Source organism: Physeter macrocephalus, chromosome 10 (genome assembly GCF_002837175.3).
Source record: "Physeter macrocephalus isolate SW-GA chromosome 10, ASM283717v5, whole genome shotgun sequence".
Taxonomy (NCBI): Eukaryota; Metazoa; Chordata; class Mammalia; order Artiodactyla; family Physeteridae; genus Physeter; species Physeter macrocephalus.
In genome coordinates this window covers 62,611,797-62,628,856 of record NC_041223.1, presented here as the reverse complement: position 1 = coordinate 62,628,856, position 17,060 = coordinate 62,611,797, and the positions used below count along the sequence as shown (strand labels likewise).

The 17,060-nt window shown below is 39.0% G+C and overlaps 1 protein-coding gene across 7 annotated transcripts in view; it reads left to right on the top strand.

The window, feature by feature from the left end:
- Positions 1 to 17,060, top strand: part of KLHL32 (kelch like family member 32) — a 233,856-nt gene that overhangs the window by 92,096 nt on the left and 124,700 nt on the right. For all 7 annotated transcript variants that reach the window (XM_028494634.2, XM_055087613.1, XM_055087616.1 and 4 more), the window contains one exon: positions 9,954 to 10,061. In XM_028494634.2, the coding sequence (XP_028350435.1) occupies positions 9,954 to 10,061 (108 nt within the window). The remainder of the gene's footprint in view (positions 1 to 9,953; positions 10,062 to 17,060) is intronic.

The window sequence follows — 17,060 nt, the reverse complement described above, 5'->3', positions numbered from 1 at the left end:
AGTGATACAGTATTTTTGCAGATTTTACTCCATTATAGGTTATTACAAGATAATGGCTATAATTCCCGGTGCTATACAGTATAGTTGCTTATCTATTTTATATATAGCAGTTTGTATCTGTTAATCCCATACCCCTAATTTGTCTCTTTCCCCTTCTCTCTCCCCTTTGGTAACCACCAGTTTGTTTTCTATATCTGTGAGTCTGTTTTACATATACATTCATTTGTATTATTTTTTAGATTCCACATATAAGTGATATCATACAGTATTTTTCTTTCTCTGACTGACTTATTTCACGAAGCATAATACTCTCTAGGTTCATCCGTGTTGCTACAAATGGCAGTATTTCATTCTTTTCAATGGCTGAGTAATATTGCATTGTATATATATATACCACATCTTCTTAATCCAGTTGTCTTTTGATGGGCACTTGGGTTGCTTCCATGTCTTGACTATTGTACCTAGTGCTGCTGTGAACATTGGGGTGCATGTATCTTTTCGAATTAGTGTTTTCATTTTTTCCAGATATATATCCAGGAATGGAATTCCTGGATCATGTGGTAGTTCTATTTTTAGTTTTTTGAGGAAACTCCATACTGTTTTCCATAGTGTCTGCACCAGTTTACATTCTCATCAACAGTGCACAAGGGTTCCCTTTTCTCCATGTCCTCACCAACATTTGTTGTTTGTAGACTTTTTGTTGATAGCCATTCTGGTAGGTGTGAGGGGATAGCTCGTTGTTTTAATTTGCATTTCTCTAATAATTAGCAATGTTGAACATCTTTTCGTGTGCCTGTAGCCATCTGTATGTATTCTTTGGAGAAATGTCTATTCATGTCTTCTGCCCAATTTTTGATTGGGTTGCCTTGACATTCTTTATGGCAAATTGAAAATCCTTAAAAGCTTTTACTTTTGATTCCATGGGAATGAGTCTGAGGGATTTGTGTCAGTAGCAACTCTGAGGTGGCCACATGAAGTTCCTCTTCAGGAAAATATAAGGAGATGGACCAGAGAAAGTCAACCAAAGTAGTGAGGAAAAGGAAGGTGACATGATGGATTTGTCTGAAGGCTCCTACCACTGCCACCACCTAAGAACATGGGATGATTTACTCTTTTAAAGGCCTTATTCTTGGGACTGTGGATCTTTCTTTAAGCTGTAACCTCCGCTCCTTTCCCCATGAATCTGGAGATCAGTCCTCGCTTGCTGGGATTTGGACTCAGGTCTCCTGCCTGGACTGCAGGATTTCTAGCATTGGCTTTGAGTGCTAACATTTTATGACTCAGAGAATTTGGAGTAGATGCTCTTTCCAATAGGGAGACTTAAGAGCTGTTATCGCATGTTGGAAAGACTGTTAAGCAGAAAAGAGAGTGGATTTATTGACCTTCTACTAGGACCAAGAAGAGAAAGTTATCCGGAGAGTGATTCAATGTTCTAAAAGCATTGTTAATACTTTGCATTCTCCAGTGAAGTATTGGGTGTCTCATCACTTCAAATATTCAGATAGGCAAGGAGTGTTGCAGGGGTGGAGGACTGACTGCAGCCATGCCTCTCAGACTCTGACGTTCATGTGGGTCACCAGGGGCTCGTGTTAAAATGCAGCTTCCCATCCAGTAGGTGTGGGTGGACATGAAATTCTGCATTTCTAATAAGTTCCCTGGTGATGCCAATGCTGTTGACCCAGGGACCACACTCTGAGCAGCGAAGGGTCAGTTATCTCTAAAGTACCTTCCAGTTTTAAAATTCCACTTACAGAAAAAAAGCTAGAGTTTTACTCATGATACTTAAAACACACCCTGTGCAGCTCTGATAAGCCGTGTAAGTGCCTCTTCTGTGTCTTAGAGAATTCTCCCTGATCGCCTATCGTATTTTGTTTATTTTATTATTTTTAATTTATTTTTTATACAGCAAGTTCTTACTAGTTATCTATTTTATACATATTAGTGTATATATGTCAATCCCAATCTCCCAATTCATTCCACCAGCTCCCCCCAGCTTTCCCCCCTTGGTGTCCATATACATATGTGTCTCTGTTTCTTCCTTGCAAACCAGTTCATCTGTACCATTTTTCTAGATTCCACGTATATGCGTTAATATACGATATTTGTTTTTCTCTTTCTGACTTACTTCACTCTGTAGAATCTGTATCACATCTGCTTGGTCACTCCTTCACGCGGACCCCAAATTCTGCCTTAGGACAGCTGTCAAAATGCAGGAAGTCCAGGTTTGGTCTTAGTCGTGTGCCCTTAGTAGATTTTGAAAGGCAAGATAGTGCCACTGGCTGCCATATGAGGATAGCCCAAAAGGTCTCTACATAGGAAAGATTCATCCAAAAATAGCTTATCAAGTATATTCAATAAGGAAAAATAAAAGTGCTATCCCTAAATATCTGAAAGATATTTAAAGATAAAATCATGGATTTCTTTACATGGTGGGTAGTGAAGTATTGAAATCCCATACCCATGGGATATAACTATAGACTAGAAAGTAAGAGAAGCACCAGAGGAATGAGGGATCTGAGAGGGTGACCCAACGCTAAAACCAGATGTGTGGGTGTCATTTTCCAGAGTACCTAACAGGTGATAAAGATAAATACCGTATGTGGATAACCTGATTTCATGCTGGGCAGCAGTTTCTGGCCTTCATACGTCCTGTCCCTTTAGCTAAGAAAAGAACAACTTGATTTGTGTCCTTTTTCCATTCCATTCCATACTCCCCCAGAAGACCTAAGTAGTTTGAAATATGGCCACATCTAGGAGGAGGAGAATTCTAAGGAGAAATAGGATAGGCCATAATCATGCTGGTTTTGAAGGGCTCATTATCACTATGCAGTTAAATTTAAGAAGTAACTGTGCCAAGAGCGAAGCTGTGAAATACAGTTAGAGTCTTTGAATAAACAGGCTACGTATTTGAAGATGTTGGGAAAAACAAAATGTATCACAGTTTTTAGCATATAAGGTAGATTTTTCTTTATATGGTTAAGGTGAGGGGAAACTGATATTTCAGAAATACTAATTTTTATGCCTAATTATATTTATAGTAATATAACTTTACTGTTTTCCTTTCATCCTGACATTTTATTCTCTGAGAGTATTACTATATTGTTTGAGGGAGAATTAAAACAGCTATAAATGTATAGGGGAAAAATACCCTTCAATCAAGCATCCCCACTCTTCCAGGCCATTAAGCGCCTCAAATGGATTGGATTGCTTTTGCATTTGTGAGATAAAAAAGGTAAATAGTCCAGTTCAACTGTGGTCAGGACCCTTTTCTCCTTAATGTCAGGGAAATGGGCTATTGTGGTTAACTGAACAGTCTCATTAACTGATATTTACTGCCTATTTTATATGTGAGGTATAACCAAAATGCAATAAAGCATAATCACCATTAACACTAAATTGAGCAAAATGTAATCTTTGTTGACTCAGAGGTTAGCTTATATCTCTGTAATGCCTCATGGCCATTGTAAACACCACTAATTATATAACATATAAAAGGCATAGGGGATCAGGCTGGATCTGCCACAATCATTGCAAGTTGCTCTTTTCAATAACTTCCTAAAACATGTTTGTTTACTTTTACTTATCTCTCTCATAAAAGATAAGGGTTGAAAGTGCCCCCAAACAATCCAGTTATTTTATCTGTAAAATCATTTGTGTTCCTAATCAAATGCAGATTCACAGCACATCTTGCCCATATCCAGTGCAACTCCAAAGCTACGTGTAGTCTACCAGGTAAAAAAGATCATATTTCACCAACTTTAAGTGCTTCACAAAGTCTATCATCCATCATTCTACTTACCTTGGAGGTTGTAGTAGAATTGCCATCGGTCAGTTTTGTGGCATAATACACCAACCTAAAATTGGTTGTAGCTCATCTTATGACTGCATGACAACTAATGTGACCCAAGGAAACTTAATTCATGTACTGTGATTTTAGGACTCAATTTGTGTCATTTCTGTATGAAGTACAGGAGGAATGACACTATAAATCCACAACTCCCTCTGTGGTAGGCACTTAAAGTGGATTGCATCCTCACAAACTGGGTTTTCCATTAGAAAGATTTGTGGTGGTTGCAGCACATTATCAGCCAAAAGTAAGCTGTGATGACTGTAAATCTCAGCCTGGCCGAGGCTCTCCCAAAGACAAAACAGTGTGAACCAAGAAAGAGTCTCTGCAGTGTTTTCCTATTTCTAAGCAGAACCCTCCCATGCTTTGGCAGAATGTTGTGGCTTAATAGAGGACATTGCCATACGTTCTTACTTTTTTCTAAATGTCTAGCTTTGAACTCATTTGGTAGATATTCTGTCTGCTTAACTTTCATTACTTTTTAATGCCAGTGTCTAAAACACCTTATATCCAGAAAATTCTTTCTTATGTAGAATTATTTTTGTTTATGACAATGTACAACAGCTGGATTTGTACATTGCAGCTGAATTTTTAAAGAGTTTCTCAGTTCATTCATTCATTCATTGACCTGTATTTGTTGCATGCATGCAGTGCTAGTGTCTAGGGGCTCCATGGTGAAGAAGATGAATATGGTACTCACTTTCATGCATATTACAGTTTACCTTTTCAATAAGTTTGATGCTAAAAGATAGCACTCTTGGTCTTACCACCTTTTCTGCTACCAAAGGAGTCTCTGTCCTTCCCCATGGTCTCTAGCAGGTCTCCAGACATTGTTTCACAAGCTTAGGCAGCCTAGGCAGCTGGTGTTTCGCCGTGTCAAATGGCTGGGGTTCTTCCTCACTTTGGTGGTATCCAATGAGGCTTTTCCTAATTGAGGTACCTTCTAAGTTTATTAAACTTAAAAGACATTGACCTTGATTTAATAGCTCCCTTTTTATCTTTTAATTAACCAGTTTTTCTAATTTTTAAAAATTATATGTTAAATTTGTAACATTAAATTTCTAAGACTCTATGATATGATATCAGAATGGAAGTTAGGTGTTTTTAGAAATAGGGGTGATGGTTTCTCTGATGGCATCAGTCCTTAAAGTAGGGTGTAGGAGTATGTGGTGAATGTGAAGTCCTGCAGCCAGACATAGGAATTTTGAGTGAAAATCGTCAATAGGAAAGTCTTAGAAAGGAATGGATTTGGTCAGAGGGTGGTGGCGGTAGGGGGGTTTGTTTCTTAGCTCTCATTCCAGTTGGGATCAAAGGGAGGCATGAGAGAGTAGGACAATCAGCCTGGATTATTAGAATAAGAATTTCTGTTTATCAGACACCTTCTATGTACCAGGTATTATGCTTGACATTAAGCATAATTGTATCTAAACCTCAAGACAACCCTGTGAGGTTGGTATGATCCCCATGTACAGGTAAAGGGCCTGAGGTTCAGAGAAGTTAACAAATTAGCCAAAGGTCACATGTTCAGGGTAAGTTGCCCACATGACAAAGTAGGTTATAGAACCAAGATTTGAATCATATGTGTCTTCCTGTACAACCCTGAACATTAAAAATAAAACAAAGTTTCAAAAGACTGGTGTTAGAAATACACAGGTAACACATGTTCATGGTAATGATCCAAATAATACTATATGTAAATGGAGTAAAATAATAGTCTCTTCCTATCATCTGCAGTTCATACTCTATAATATAACCACAGTGACCAATTTGGTGTTGTTTTGTTGCTTATACAAACATGTACAAATATGTATGTACATTTTTTAAGGGGTTATATTCTTTCCCCAACTCTACTAAGCCAGGTTTCAAGTTCAGTAAAGTCTCTGGTTGAGGACAGATACCTGTTCTATGCCAGTTTTGCCATAGTTGCTTTTTAAAAAAAATTTTATTTTATATTGGACCTTAGTTGATTTTCAATGTTGTGTTGGTTTCAGGTGTACAGCAAAGTGATTCAATTATATATATATATATATATATATATATATTCTTTTTCAAATTCTTTTCCCATTTATATTATTACAGAATATTGAGCAGAGTTCCCTGTGCTGTACAGTAGGTCCTTGTTGGTTATCTGTTTTAAATATAGTAGTGTGTACATGTCAATCCCAAAAGACCCTTACGAAAGCAGATTCAAAAAACTCCCTTGGTCGCGTGTTCTCTTATTTAACCTTTGCTCTCAGGAACTTTTTCCACTTCATTAACTCATAATTTTTTTGCAGTTTGAATCATTTCTGTCCTGCTCTGTATATGGGTTGATGGAGAGCAGCTGGTTACCATATCAGGTGCAATTACAACTTGGAAGACCTGAAAAAACATTAATGTGGGGAATATTAAAAACTTAAACACTCATATAATAAAAAATGGACACTGAAAACAGCTGAAATTTCTTTCAGTTTCTTTTAAAAGCAGCTATACGAAATCTAGAATCAAATTTAGAGTTAGATTGAAAGTTTTTTATTGTAACCTGTGCTTTTTAATGTTGAAATTTCAGATCTTCTACAAATGCATAAGCAGAATCCACTTAACATTAAGTCAATTTCCTATTAGCATTTTTTATCTATAGCCATACTTGATTTAAAAAACAAAACAAAGCAAAAACAAATCAACAAAACTCAGAACCGGGTGAGAGAGTGGCATGGGCATATATACACTACCAAGCGTAAAGTGGATAGCTAGTGGGAAGCAGCCGCGTAGCACAGGGAGATCAGCTAGGTGGTTTGTGACCACGTAGAGGGCCTAAAGGGGTGGGATAGGGAGGGTGGGAGGGAGACGCAAGAGGGAAGAGATATGGGAACATATGTATATGTATAACTGATTCACTTTGTTGTAAAGCAGAAACTAACACACCATTGTAAAACAATTATACTCCAATAAAGATGTTAAAAAAACTCAGAACCGATACTTCTGATATGTCAATCCTTTTAACCAGAGAATGCATAAGAGAAACTTCATTCTATTTCATTGTTATCATAAAATATAAATTTTCCTAAGAGCTTGCCATGTATCAGGCACTGTATTCAGTACTTTATATGTACTCTTATATAATCGTCCAAAAGGTCATGAAGTGGGTACAATCTTTAGCCCCATTTTTCAGATAAGAAAACTGAATCGCAGAAAAGGTATGTATTTTTCCTAGTGACTTGGCAGTGTTCAAACTCAGAATTGTTTGGTTACATGTTTGCTTCTAATCACTGTACTTCACTAAACCAAGGATTATGTAACTTCGAGTCTAGTGTTCTTAACCTTAACTGCCAATGGCATCAGTGGGAAGTCAGATCAACTCACTAACCAAGTTGTCAAATTTACCATATTGGCCATTCACCTTTAACAGCTTCTAAAGGAATGTTAGATTTCAGTTATTCATGATAAAGTGAATTTTTGAATTAAATATATTCTGAATGTCTGCTATTTAATATAGCAAATATAATTGCATATGTTACATGTTACATACTCCCAATGTCTGTAGGATACTTTGAATGTTATTTTTTAGATTCTCAAATTATAAGCATTTAAAATATTCTTTACAAAATTTCTCAAATTGTGTATTTCTAACAGTTAAAAGGTTAACTAGAAGTTATCAAAGACAATCTTATTCATCATGAAACTTACAGCTCTACTGTGTGAGATAGAAATGAGGACCTCCAGAAAGAATAATGGACCATCAGTTAAAACCACTTGTCCCATACATATTAATTTAAAATGTAGGGCTTCCCTGGTGGCGCGGGGGTTGAGAGTCCGCCTGCCGATGCAGGGTGCACGGGTTCGTGCCCCGGTCCGGGAAGATCCCACATGCCGCGGAGCGGCTGGGCCCGTGAGCCATGGCCGCTGAGCCTGCGTGTCCGGAGCCTGCGCTCCGCAATGGGAGAGGCCACAACAGGTGAGAGGCCCGCATACCACAAAAAAAAAAAAAAAAAAAAAAAAAAGTAAAGAATATTGAGAATCAAAAATGAATTTATCAGAATAAAAAATTGCTAGAAGATGAATATTAATCCATTGGCAAAACAAAAAAATGACTTTTTAAAATTAAAAAGATTTGGTATGAACTTAACTACTATCACATAGAACAGTGAGGGTTTGTTTGTTCGATTTGATTTTTGTTTTAGTTCTAAGAAGTTAGCCAAACTGCAAAATCGGAAGAGACAATCCCAAGACTTCTCTTATTCCTGACAGCAATTGCAAGTTTGAGATTCCTAAAACTACTCTCATGTTCGGTAATTCGCTAGAAAGACTCACGTTACTCGCTGAAAGCTTGTGTGCTCACAGATATGGCTTATTACAGGGAAAGGATACAGATCAGAATCAGCCAAGGGAAGAGACACAGAGGGCAGAGTCCAGAAGGGGACCAAATAGGGAGCTTCTGGCCCTCTTCCCCCTGTGGAGTCATTGCGTTACCCCCTCCTGACCATGCTCTGTGACAGTAAGCACAGAGGACTGCCAAGCAGGGAAACTCACTCAAGTTTTCGGTGTCCAGAGTTTTTATTGGTGCTCAGTCACAGACTGCCTGTGTGGCTGACCTTTCATCTCCAGCCTCTCTTGGAGGTCAGACTAATACCTTGAGTCTCTTGTCCCTCTATTTTTTGTTTAAACATCTTTATTGGAGTACAATTGCTTTACAATGGTGTGTTAGTTTCTGCTTTATAACAAAGTGAATCAGTTATACATATACATATACCCCCATATCTCTTCCCTCTTGCGTCTCCCTCCCTCCCACCCTCCCTATCCCACCCCTCTAGGTGGTCACAAAGCACCGAGCTGATCTCCCTGTGCTATGCGGCTGCTTCCCACTAGGTCACAGCTGATACAGTGTGGACCAAAGCTCCTGTCATAAATCATGTCGTTTGGCCACTGTCAGTGGCCAAAGCCTCAGGAAACAGGGATGCTCCTATCAGGCAGGATATTCCAAAGGCCTAGATTACCTTCCAGAAACCAAAAGCAAAGGCCAGACCTCCCTTTGGGTAAGGTTAATTCTTCACTACATAGATGTACTCTTTCCTAAATAGTGTATTTCATAATGAGTGACCCAAAATTGAATATTATCTCTATTACCTGTTAAGTCAAACTTGTTAAAGGTGTACAAATTAGTGTGGTTTCTTTTTTTTTGGGGGGGGGGAGCCCATGCATTTGTTTAACTTGGTAAGTTTTCATTTTTAAAATTTTATTTCATTTTATTTTATTTATTTATTTTTGGCTACACTGCATGGCTTGCAGGATCTTAGTTCCCTGACCAGGGATTTAACCCACACCCTCAGCAGTGAAAGCATGGAGTCCTAACCACTGGACCACCAGGGAATTCCTGCATTTTTTAAATTTCAAAGTTTTCATTTGACAAACTGATTTTCAGTAAGTTGGCCATTTGGAGAATTGGTTTGGAGGCAAATTGATTTTCACTGAATAACTTAGACAGTGGTTCTCAAATTCAGGTAAGCATCGGAGTCTCTTGGATGGCCCATTACAACCCAGATTGCTGGGTCCCACTCTGAATTTCTGATCCTGTAGGTCTGGGCTGGAGCTCCATAAATCTGTAGTCTAAGGAGTTCCCAGGAGATGCTGATGTTTCTGACCCAGGGGCCACACTTTGAGAACCACTGGAATAGAGGGTGCGATCTATGGCAGATGAGAGGAATGAGATGCGTCATTGAGGTGCGGCAGAAAAAAGGGCAGAGAAGTCAGGAGACAAGGCACTACTTTCCATGTCTTATGGTAAGAATGTTCGGGACTGCTACCCATATCAGGTTAGCTGTGGGACGCCGGGATCGAGAGAATGAGTTCAGGGAGAGAGCCTAAACACAAGTCACCCCAGAGAACAGCTGTGGGATTCAGCGCCACTCTGTGTGTGAGGTGTGCAGAGCCATCTGTGTGTTACTGTAACTATTTGGACAGCAAAGTGATTTGCAGTGGCTTGTGTGAAGGAAGTTTTGCAGAAGCATTTCAAAAACCAAAATCAGTCTTTAACTTGTAAAACTTTTTTCTTTCCTAGCTTCTCTAGGACTTTGTCTTGTTCTCTTGCATTTTAAGTCCCATAACTGTCTTCCTTTCTCTTCCATCTCAGGCCATGTTCAGTCTTTGTATGGTGGAAAGTGGTGCCGACGAGGTGAATTTACACGGTGTGACCAGCCTCGGCTTAAAGCAAGCTCTGGAATTTGCATACACAGGACAGGTATGGTACCATACGTCATCTGAGAGGCTTAACATTTTAACTGCACCTAAACAGAGGAGATTATTCATGAGATTTAGGTATTTTTCTTGTTATTCACTTTGAGGTTAAAAAGAGTTTTACATCTACTTAAGGTTACAACTAAAATAATGGAAAGGTAAGTAAAATAATTTGATCTTAAATATTTTAATCTTAGCTCAGTTGCTTGCTGGTGTAATTTTAAAATATCCTGAAGAATTATTATATGGGAAGGAGTTTGGAAGATAACTTGAATTCTCATTGTCATCGCTGAAGCTCAGTGACTCAATCATGGCTTTGCTGGCTTAAAAACAAGAACACTCCCCTCCCCGCCCCCCCCAAAAAAACAATCTAAAGCCGTAAAGAGCTCTGTCTAGCATCTTGACACCCTGTCCTCTACATACATTTCAGGATCAGGGCCTCAAGTAATAGATTAGAATGTGATGGTTTAAAAGCCAAAGTTGCTCATCATTAAATTGTTATAGGATTTACGGGAATCTTCAGAGAACATTCGTTTTCTTTCTTTTTTTAAATGGAAGAATAATAGTGACAACTGGTAGAACACAAAAGCCATGTCAGTGCATGACTATCGTAGCAAATCAAAACAAAACTTCATAAAGACAATATAAATCCAAATCTGAAGCTTCACGGTTCTTATCTAGTGTCATGTTAATGCAACAATTATTAGAATGCACAGAACCCTTCCTTTTAGAATTATTTTTTAACTGAACTATAATTGACATGTAACGTTCTGTTAGTTTTAGGTGTACAACACAGTGATTTGAAATATGTATATATTGCAAAATGATTACTATAATAAGTTAACATCCATCACCACATATAGTTACAAATTTTCTTTGTCATGAGGACTTTTAAAATCTACTGTCTTAGCGCCTTTCAAAAATACAATACGGTATTGTTAACTATAGTTGCCACGCTATACATTACATCCCCAGGACTTATTTATCTTATAACCGAAAGTTTGTACCTTTCAGTTATAATATAAATAACTTCACCCTTCACCCATTTTGCCCGCCCTCCTCACCCGCTGTTTTCATTTGAAAACTACTCAACTACATCAGACCAGATACCGACTAGAGGTTTATCTTCTTTTATAGAGTTTGGTTCTTTAATTCCATTTCATCCAACTTATGTTCAGTGTCTGCTGGGCTAAAATAAGGGTTTCTTCTCTTGGCAGGCTCACATCCTGGTGGGAGAGAGAGTTATATACGTAATTCCGTGTCCTCACTGTGATGGGAGGTATAATAGAAGCAGAATATAAGACATAGTGGGAACAAAAAGGAGGGTGTGGTTAACTGGGGCGATCAGTGCAAATCTTCACAGAGAACGTGGTATTTGGGTCTTGAAGAATGTTGGGAGTTCACCTTTTTACTATTTTTTTTTTCTTTAGAGGCTTATTAAGGTGTATGATATTATCCATTCTCTTTTCTATAGCTGGTAGAGTTTGAGATATGTTTCATAGAATAACTGAGGCAACGCTGGCAGCTGAAATGAAAATAGTGATAGAAAGGAAAAAGTCATCCATCAAGTAGCAGGTACAAAGGAAAACAGAAGGGAGAGAGATCACAAATTCAGGGTCAGCCCAACCAAACATCATGCCTTAGGAAATTCAGGCAGACAGTTCTTGTTCACAGAGTTGCCAGAACATATTCCTAGTGAGGTGGGTGAATAATGGGTTGTACGCTTTTTGGTTTATAGATGTAAAGAAAGACATCAGCTACAAATTGTGTCTAGTGTATATTTCTTTCTTCACACCTGAATTACAGCTATACCTGCATTTGCCCATCTCTGAAGTACGATTGATAACCCATAGCTCATACTTCACTGGTGTGCAATGGGGATGCAATAGTAAATATTGTTTTTTGATAAAGCTACCCAAATAAGTAGTTTCCGTACTTGGATGCATTAACAACGAAATGGTTTAAGCTTAGAGGCTATAGACTGCAAAGCGTGTTTAAATCACTGGTAAACAAAAGAGCACAAAAATTGCTGTGAGCGCTGAGGTAAAACACACGCTCGAATATAAGTGGCTGCCTTATTGTTGGCCTTGATTGTTTTGTGGTTTCTTTCACAATGGCTAAGTTTACATGTCTATATGTATAAACGTCTGTATATGTAAACATATATATATATATAAATTTATATATATGTTTCCTTACCCTGAAAGTCCCCTTTGCCTCACCTGTTCATCTCTCCCCCTCTCCCCTTGACAACCGTTAACTGATCTTTTTACTGTCTCTATAGTTTTACGTTTTTCAAAATGTCATATACTTGGAATCATGTAGTATGGAGACTTTTTCTGGCTTCTTTTACTTAGCAATATGCATTTAAGGTTCCTCCATGTCTTTTGTGACTTGATAGATCATTTTTATTGCTGAGTACCATTCTATTGTGTGGATATATGAAGGGCATCTTGGTTGCTTCCAGTTTTTGGTGATTATGAATAAAGCTGCTCTTAATGATACACACATACACACTCACACACACACACACACACATATCCAATGTAAGTGCTTAAAAAAAAGCTCTAGGGCAAGACGTAGAGTTGCATTTATTCTGCCCCGTGACTCACTTTTGACATGTGCCTCCACACAGGGGTGACAGCCCTGCAGCATATACAGCAGCAACTCATCTGTTCAGATTGTGCACAGAGGGGTGAAGAAGTGGGCTGGCATTTCATGGAGCACCCTCTGCAGGAACCGGGGCACTGCCCTAGGCACTTCACGTGTGCTGTGTAGCCTAATCTTCTAGACAGCTCTGAGGAATTCGGTGATCCTCTCTTAAAGATGACAAGCCCCGGAAGGTGCAGTGAATGACCAAGATCAGTCTCCCAGGGCATGTCGACCCAGTGAGTCAGACCCAGTCCTCTTAATTTCATATGCATTGTTTATTCTTAACCCCTTCTTAATGTTCTGTGTCATTAAGAAGGGGTTAAGTCATGTTTGTTATACTTTATTGAAGGAGGCAGGGAAGTGTTTGGACATTTTAGAGAGTGAACTCTTTGATGGTTCTCTCAACCTGGGTGCTCTTCCAGCACTCAGTTCACGAAGGCTCCGAGTTGCTGCACTTGTACTCTGTATGTGATTATTCTGTGCTGCAGAGTGGAAGTTGATACAGTCTCTCTTGGACGACACCCATGGCAGTTTGGTTTCTTAAACACCAAAATGACTATAATAGATCTGTTTTCCCTTTGAGACGTGAACATAGATGATGGCAAAAAGTGGAATTGTGGTATACTTGGGAAATGCAAAAAAGCTTTCTCTTACTCTGAAAATGAATTTAACATTAAGCAAAGCGTTTAGAATATGGAAACGTGAATAAAAGTGTAGTTCTTCAGTTTCTTAATTGTTATTTACTATTGCGGACATTCGCTGATATATGGTCTTTAGCCTTGATATGTATGTAGATTTGTAAAAATCAGAGTTAACATTGTATTTATCTACCTATAGATATTTCTACTGACAGTTGATTATACCTTTAGTCTGTTGTAGTAAGCATAGTATAAAATGTTAAGTATTTTAAGTGTCTGAAGGTGATTGCTGCCTTGGGAAAGAAGTTGGAAGTATAGAGTAGGTGTGATGAATGAGTGCCACTGTGTAACAAGGTGTGTGTGTGTGTTCCTCCTACACACTGTTCTAAAGCATAGCCTTCTTAAAATTGGTCACAGATTCCATCCAGGAAATTTTAAAGAAACATCAAATTTTCCTCCTAATGCTAATACATCCTCTGAAAATACATGCACTTTTCTTATCAAGGAGCACACACATTCTGCCTTCGCACTAATTAGAGGCGTGTGCTTCCTGTGGGCACACACTGCTTGGGGTACAGCCTGAGCAGAGCCCCGCACGCACTGCCGCCCTCGTGGGCGACCTTGCACAGCCATGCGCGGCGGAACTGGCCATGGAGGGCAGAGGAGCCAGGCTTCTCTGCAGGCCCTGTTCTGGGCTGGCTCTGGGGGCTGGGTTCAAAGCAGAGGGTATGATGTAAACTGTCACTGGGCAGATCTGCCTCAGGGAGAAAAGGACAAAGTGAACCTAAGAAAACCAACTCTCACTTACTCTGGTGAGCAAGAGGACCCTGTTACCATGGCCTCCCCAGTCTCCTTGCTTTCCAACTCTGGCCAGGAATTCATTTGCATTTCAGACCAGTCCTGAGTAGAAGAGACATGAAGAAGAAGGGGGAAAAAGGATTCTAATGGAGATGTTGCCTGAGGGGAGGAATCCCTGTCCAAACCAGACAAGAGGTCGGCCACCCAGGAGCAGCAAGGGTTGCTGAGAAAACCAGCCAGAGTGAGGAGCACTTAACACCAAGACCCTTTCATAGAGAGAAGAGCCCTTCTCAAAAGGTGGAAGGACACATGCAATCCCAAAGGTCTTGGATATGCCTCTAGGAATTTGAGTAGCTAAGGACCCAAAATGAAAGCAAATAGGACTGAGAACCACAATGAAGTTCACTGTTTTAGCGCTCTGGTTGCCATGATGTCAAGGAGGATAGGCTGTATGCCAAGTACTGTGCTATATGCCTTCATATAGTAGAGCAAGGGGTTCAAGCCAGCTAGCTTCCTCTTACTTTCCTGAGAACTCTCCACCTGTTTTGTCCCTTGCAGTCTGATGGAGAGATTCCAGAAACCCAGTAAAGAGAGAAACTATGCACTAAACGATAGTGAGATTTGTAGTCTCCTTTGAAATTTCCCAGGAGTACCCCTCCAGGTACTGCAAATCTTGTCAGCCATGAACCAGCTACATCATATCTGGGCAGATAAAAAGGATTCTTTGGTATCTGTTGTTCCCCTGCTTTTCTCTTCATATCCAATAACTCTAGCCCTTGGTTACTTAACATCATGGAGGAACCCATCTCTGTGGGGACACACATCCTAATTACCTTCCTCTGATGCAGAGAATGCTTTAGTACAGTCTTCACAAGGATATTTTGTGTAACTATTAATATTTTGAAGTCTTTGGAAATCTGGAAAAGTATGATACTCTGTGAAGTGAAAAATACTTTTTTTTTTTAGGTATAACTCTGCTCATGCAATTGGGAATTGAAAAGTAAAAGAAATTGCCTCTTATCATACACCATGATCAAGTGGGATTTATCTCAGGGATGCAAGGATTCTTCAATGTATGCAAATCAATCAATGTGATACACCATATTAACAAATTGAAGGAGAAAAACCATATGATCATCTCAATAGATGCAGAAAAAGCTTTCGACAAAATTCAACACTGATTTATGATAAAAACTCTCCAGAAAGTGGGCATAGAGGGAACCTACCTCAACATAATGAAGGCCATATACGACAAACTCAGAGCAAATGGTGAAATCATTCTCAATGGTGAAAAACTGAAAGCATTTCCTCTAAGATCAGGAACAAGACAAGGATGTCCACTCTCGCCACTATTATTCAACATAGTTTTGGAAGTCCTAGGCACACAATCAGAGAAGAAAAAGAAATAAAAGGAATACAAATTGGGAAAGAAGTAAAACTCTCACTGTTTGCAGATGACATGATACTATACATAGATAATCCTAAAGTTGCCACCAGAAAACTACTAGAGGTAATCAGTGAATTTGGTAAAGTAGCAGGATACAAAATTAATGCACAGAAACCTCTTGCATCCTATACACTAACGACGAAAGATCAGAAAGAGAAATTAAGGAAACAATCCCATTCACCATTGCAACAAAAAGAATAAACTACCTAGGAATAAACCCTCCTAAGGAGGTAAAAGACCTGTACTCAGAAAACTATAAGACACTGATGAAAGAAATAAAAAATGACACAAACAGATGGAGAGATATACCATGTTCTTGGATTGGAAGAATCAATATTGTGAAAATGACTATACCACCCAAAGCAATCTACAGATTCAGTCCAATCCCTATCAAATTACCAATGGCATTTTTTTTACAGAACTAGAACAAACAATCTTAAAATTTGTATGGAGACACAAAAGACCCCGAATAGCCAGAGCAATCTTGAGGGAAAAAAATGGAGCTGGAGGAATCAGACTCCCTGACTTCAGACTATACTACAGTAATCAAGACAATGTGGTACTGGCACACAAACAGAAATATAGATCACTGGAACAAGAGAGAGAGCCCAGAGATAAACCCAAGAACCTATGGTCAACTAATCTATGACCAAGGAGGCAAGGATATACAATGGAGAAAAGACCATCTCTTCAATAAGTGGTGCTGGGAAAACTGGACAGCTACATGTAAAAGAATGAAATTAGAACACTCCCTAACACCATACACAAAAATAAACTCAAAATGGATTAAAGACCTAAATGTAAGGCCAGATAGACACTCTAAAGCTCTTAGAGGAAAACATAGGAAGAACACTCTTCGACATAAATCACAGCAAGATCTTTTTTGACCCACCTCCTAGAGTAATGGAAATAAAACCAAAAATAAACACATGGGACCTAATGAAACTTAAAAGCTTTTTGCACAGCATAGGAAACCAGAAGCAAGATGAAAAGACAGCCCTCAGAATGGGAGAAAATATGTGCAAACGAATCAACGGACAAAGGATTAATCTCCAAAATATATATACAGCTCATGCAGGTCAATATTTAAAAAACAAACAACCCAATCCAAAAATGGGCAGAAGACCTAAATAGACATTTCTCCAAAGAAGAGATACAAATGGCCAAGAGGCACATGAAAAGCTGCTCAGCATCACTAATTATTAGGGAAATGCAGCTCAAAACCACAATGAGGTATCACCTCACACCAGTTAGAATGGGCATCATCAGAAAATCTACAAACAACAAATGGTGGAGAGGGTGTGGAGAAAAGGGAACCCTCTTGCACTGTTGGTGGGAATGTAAGTTGATACAGCCACTATGGAGCAACAGTATGGAGGTTCCTTAAAAAACTAAAAAATAGAATTACCATATGACCCAGCAATCCCACTACCGGGCATATACCCAGAGAAAACCATAATCCAAAAAG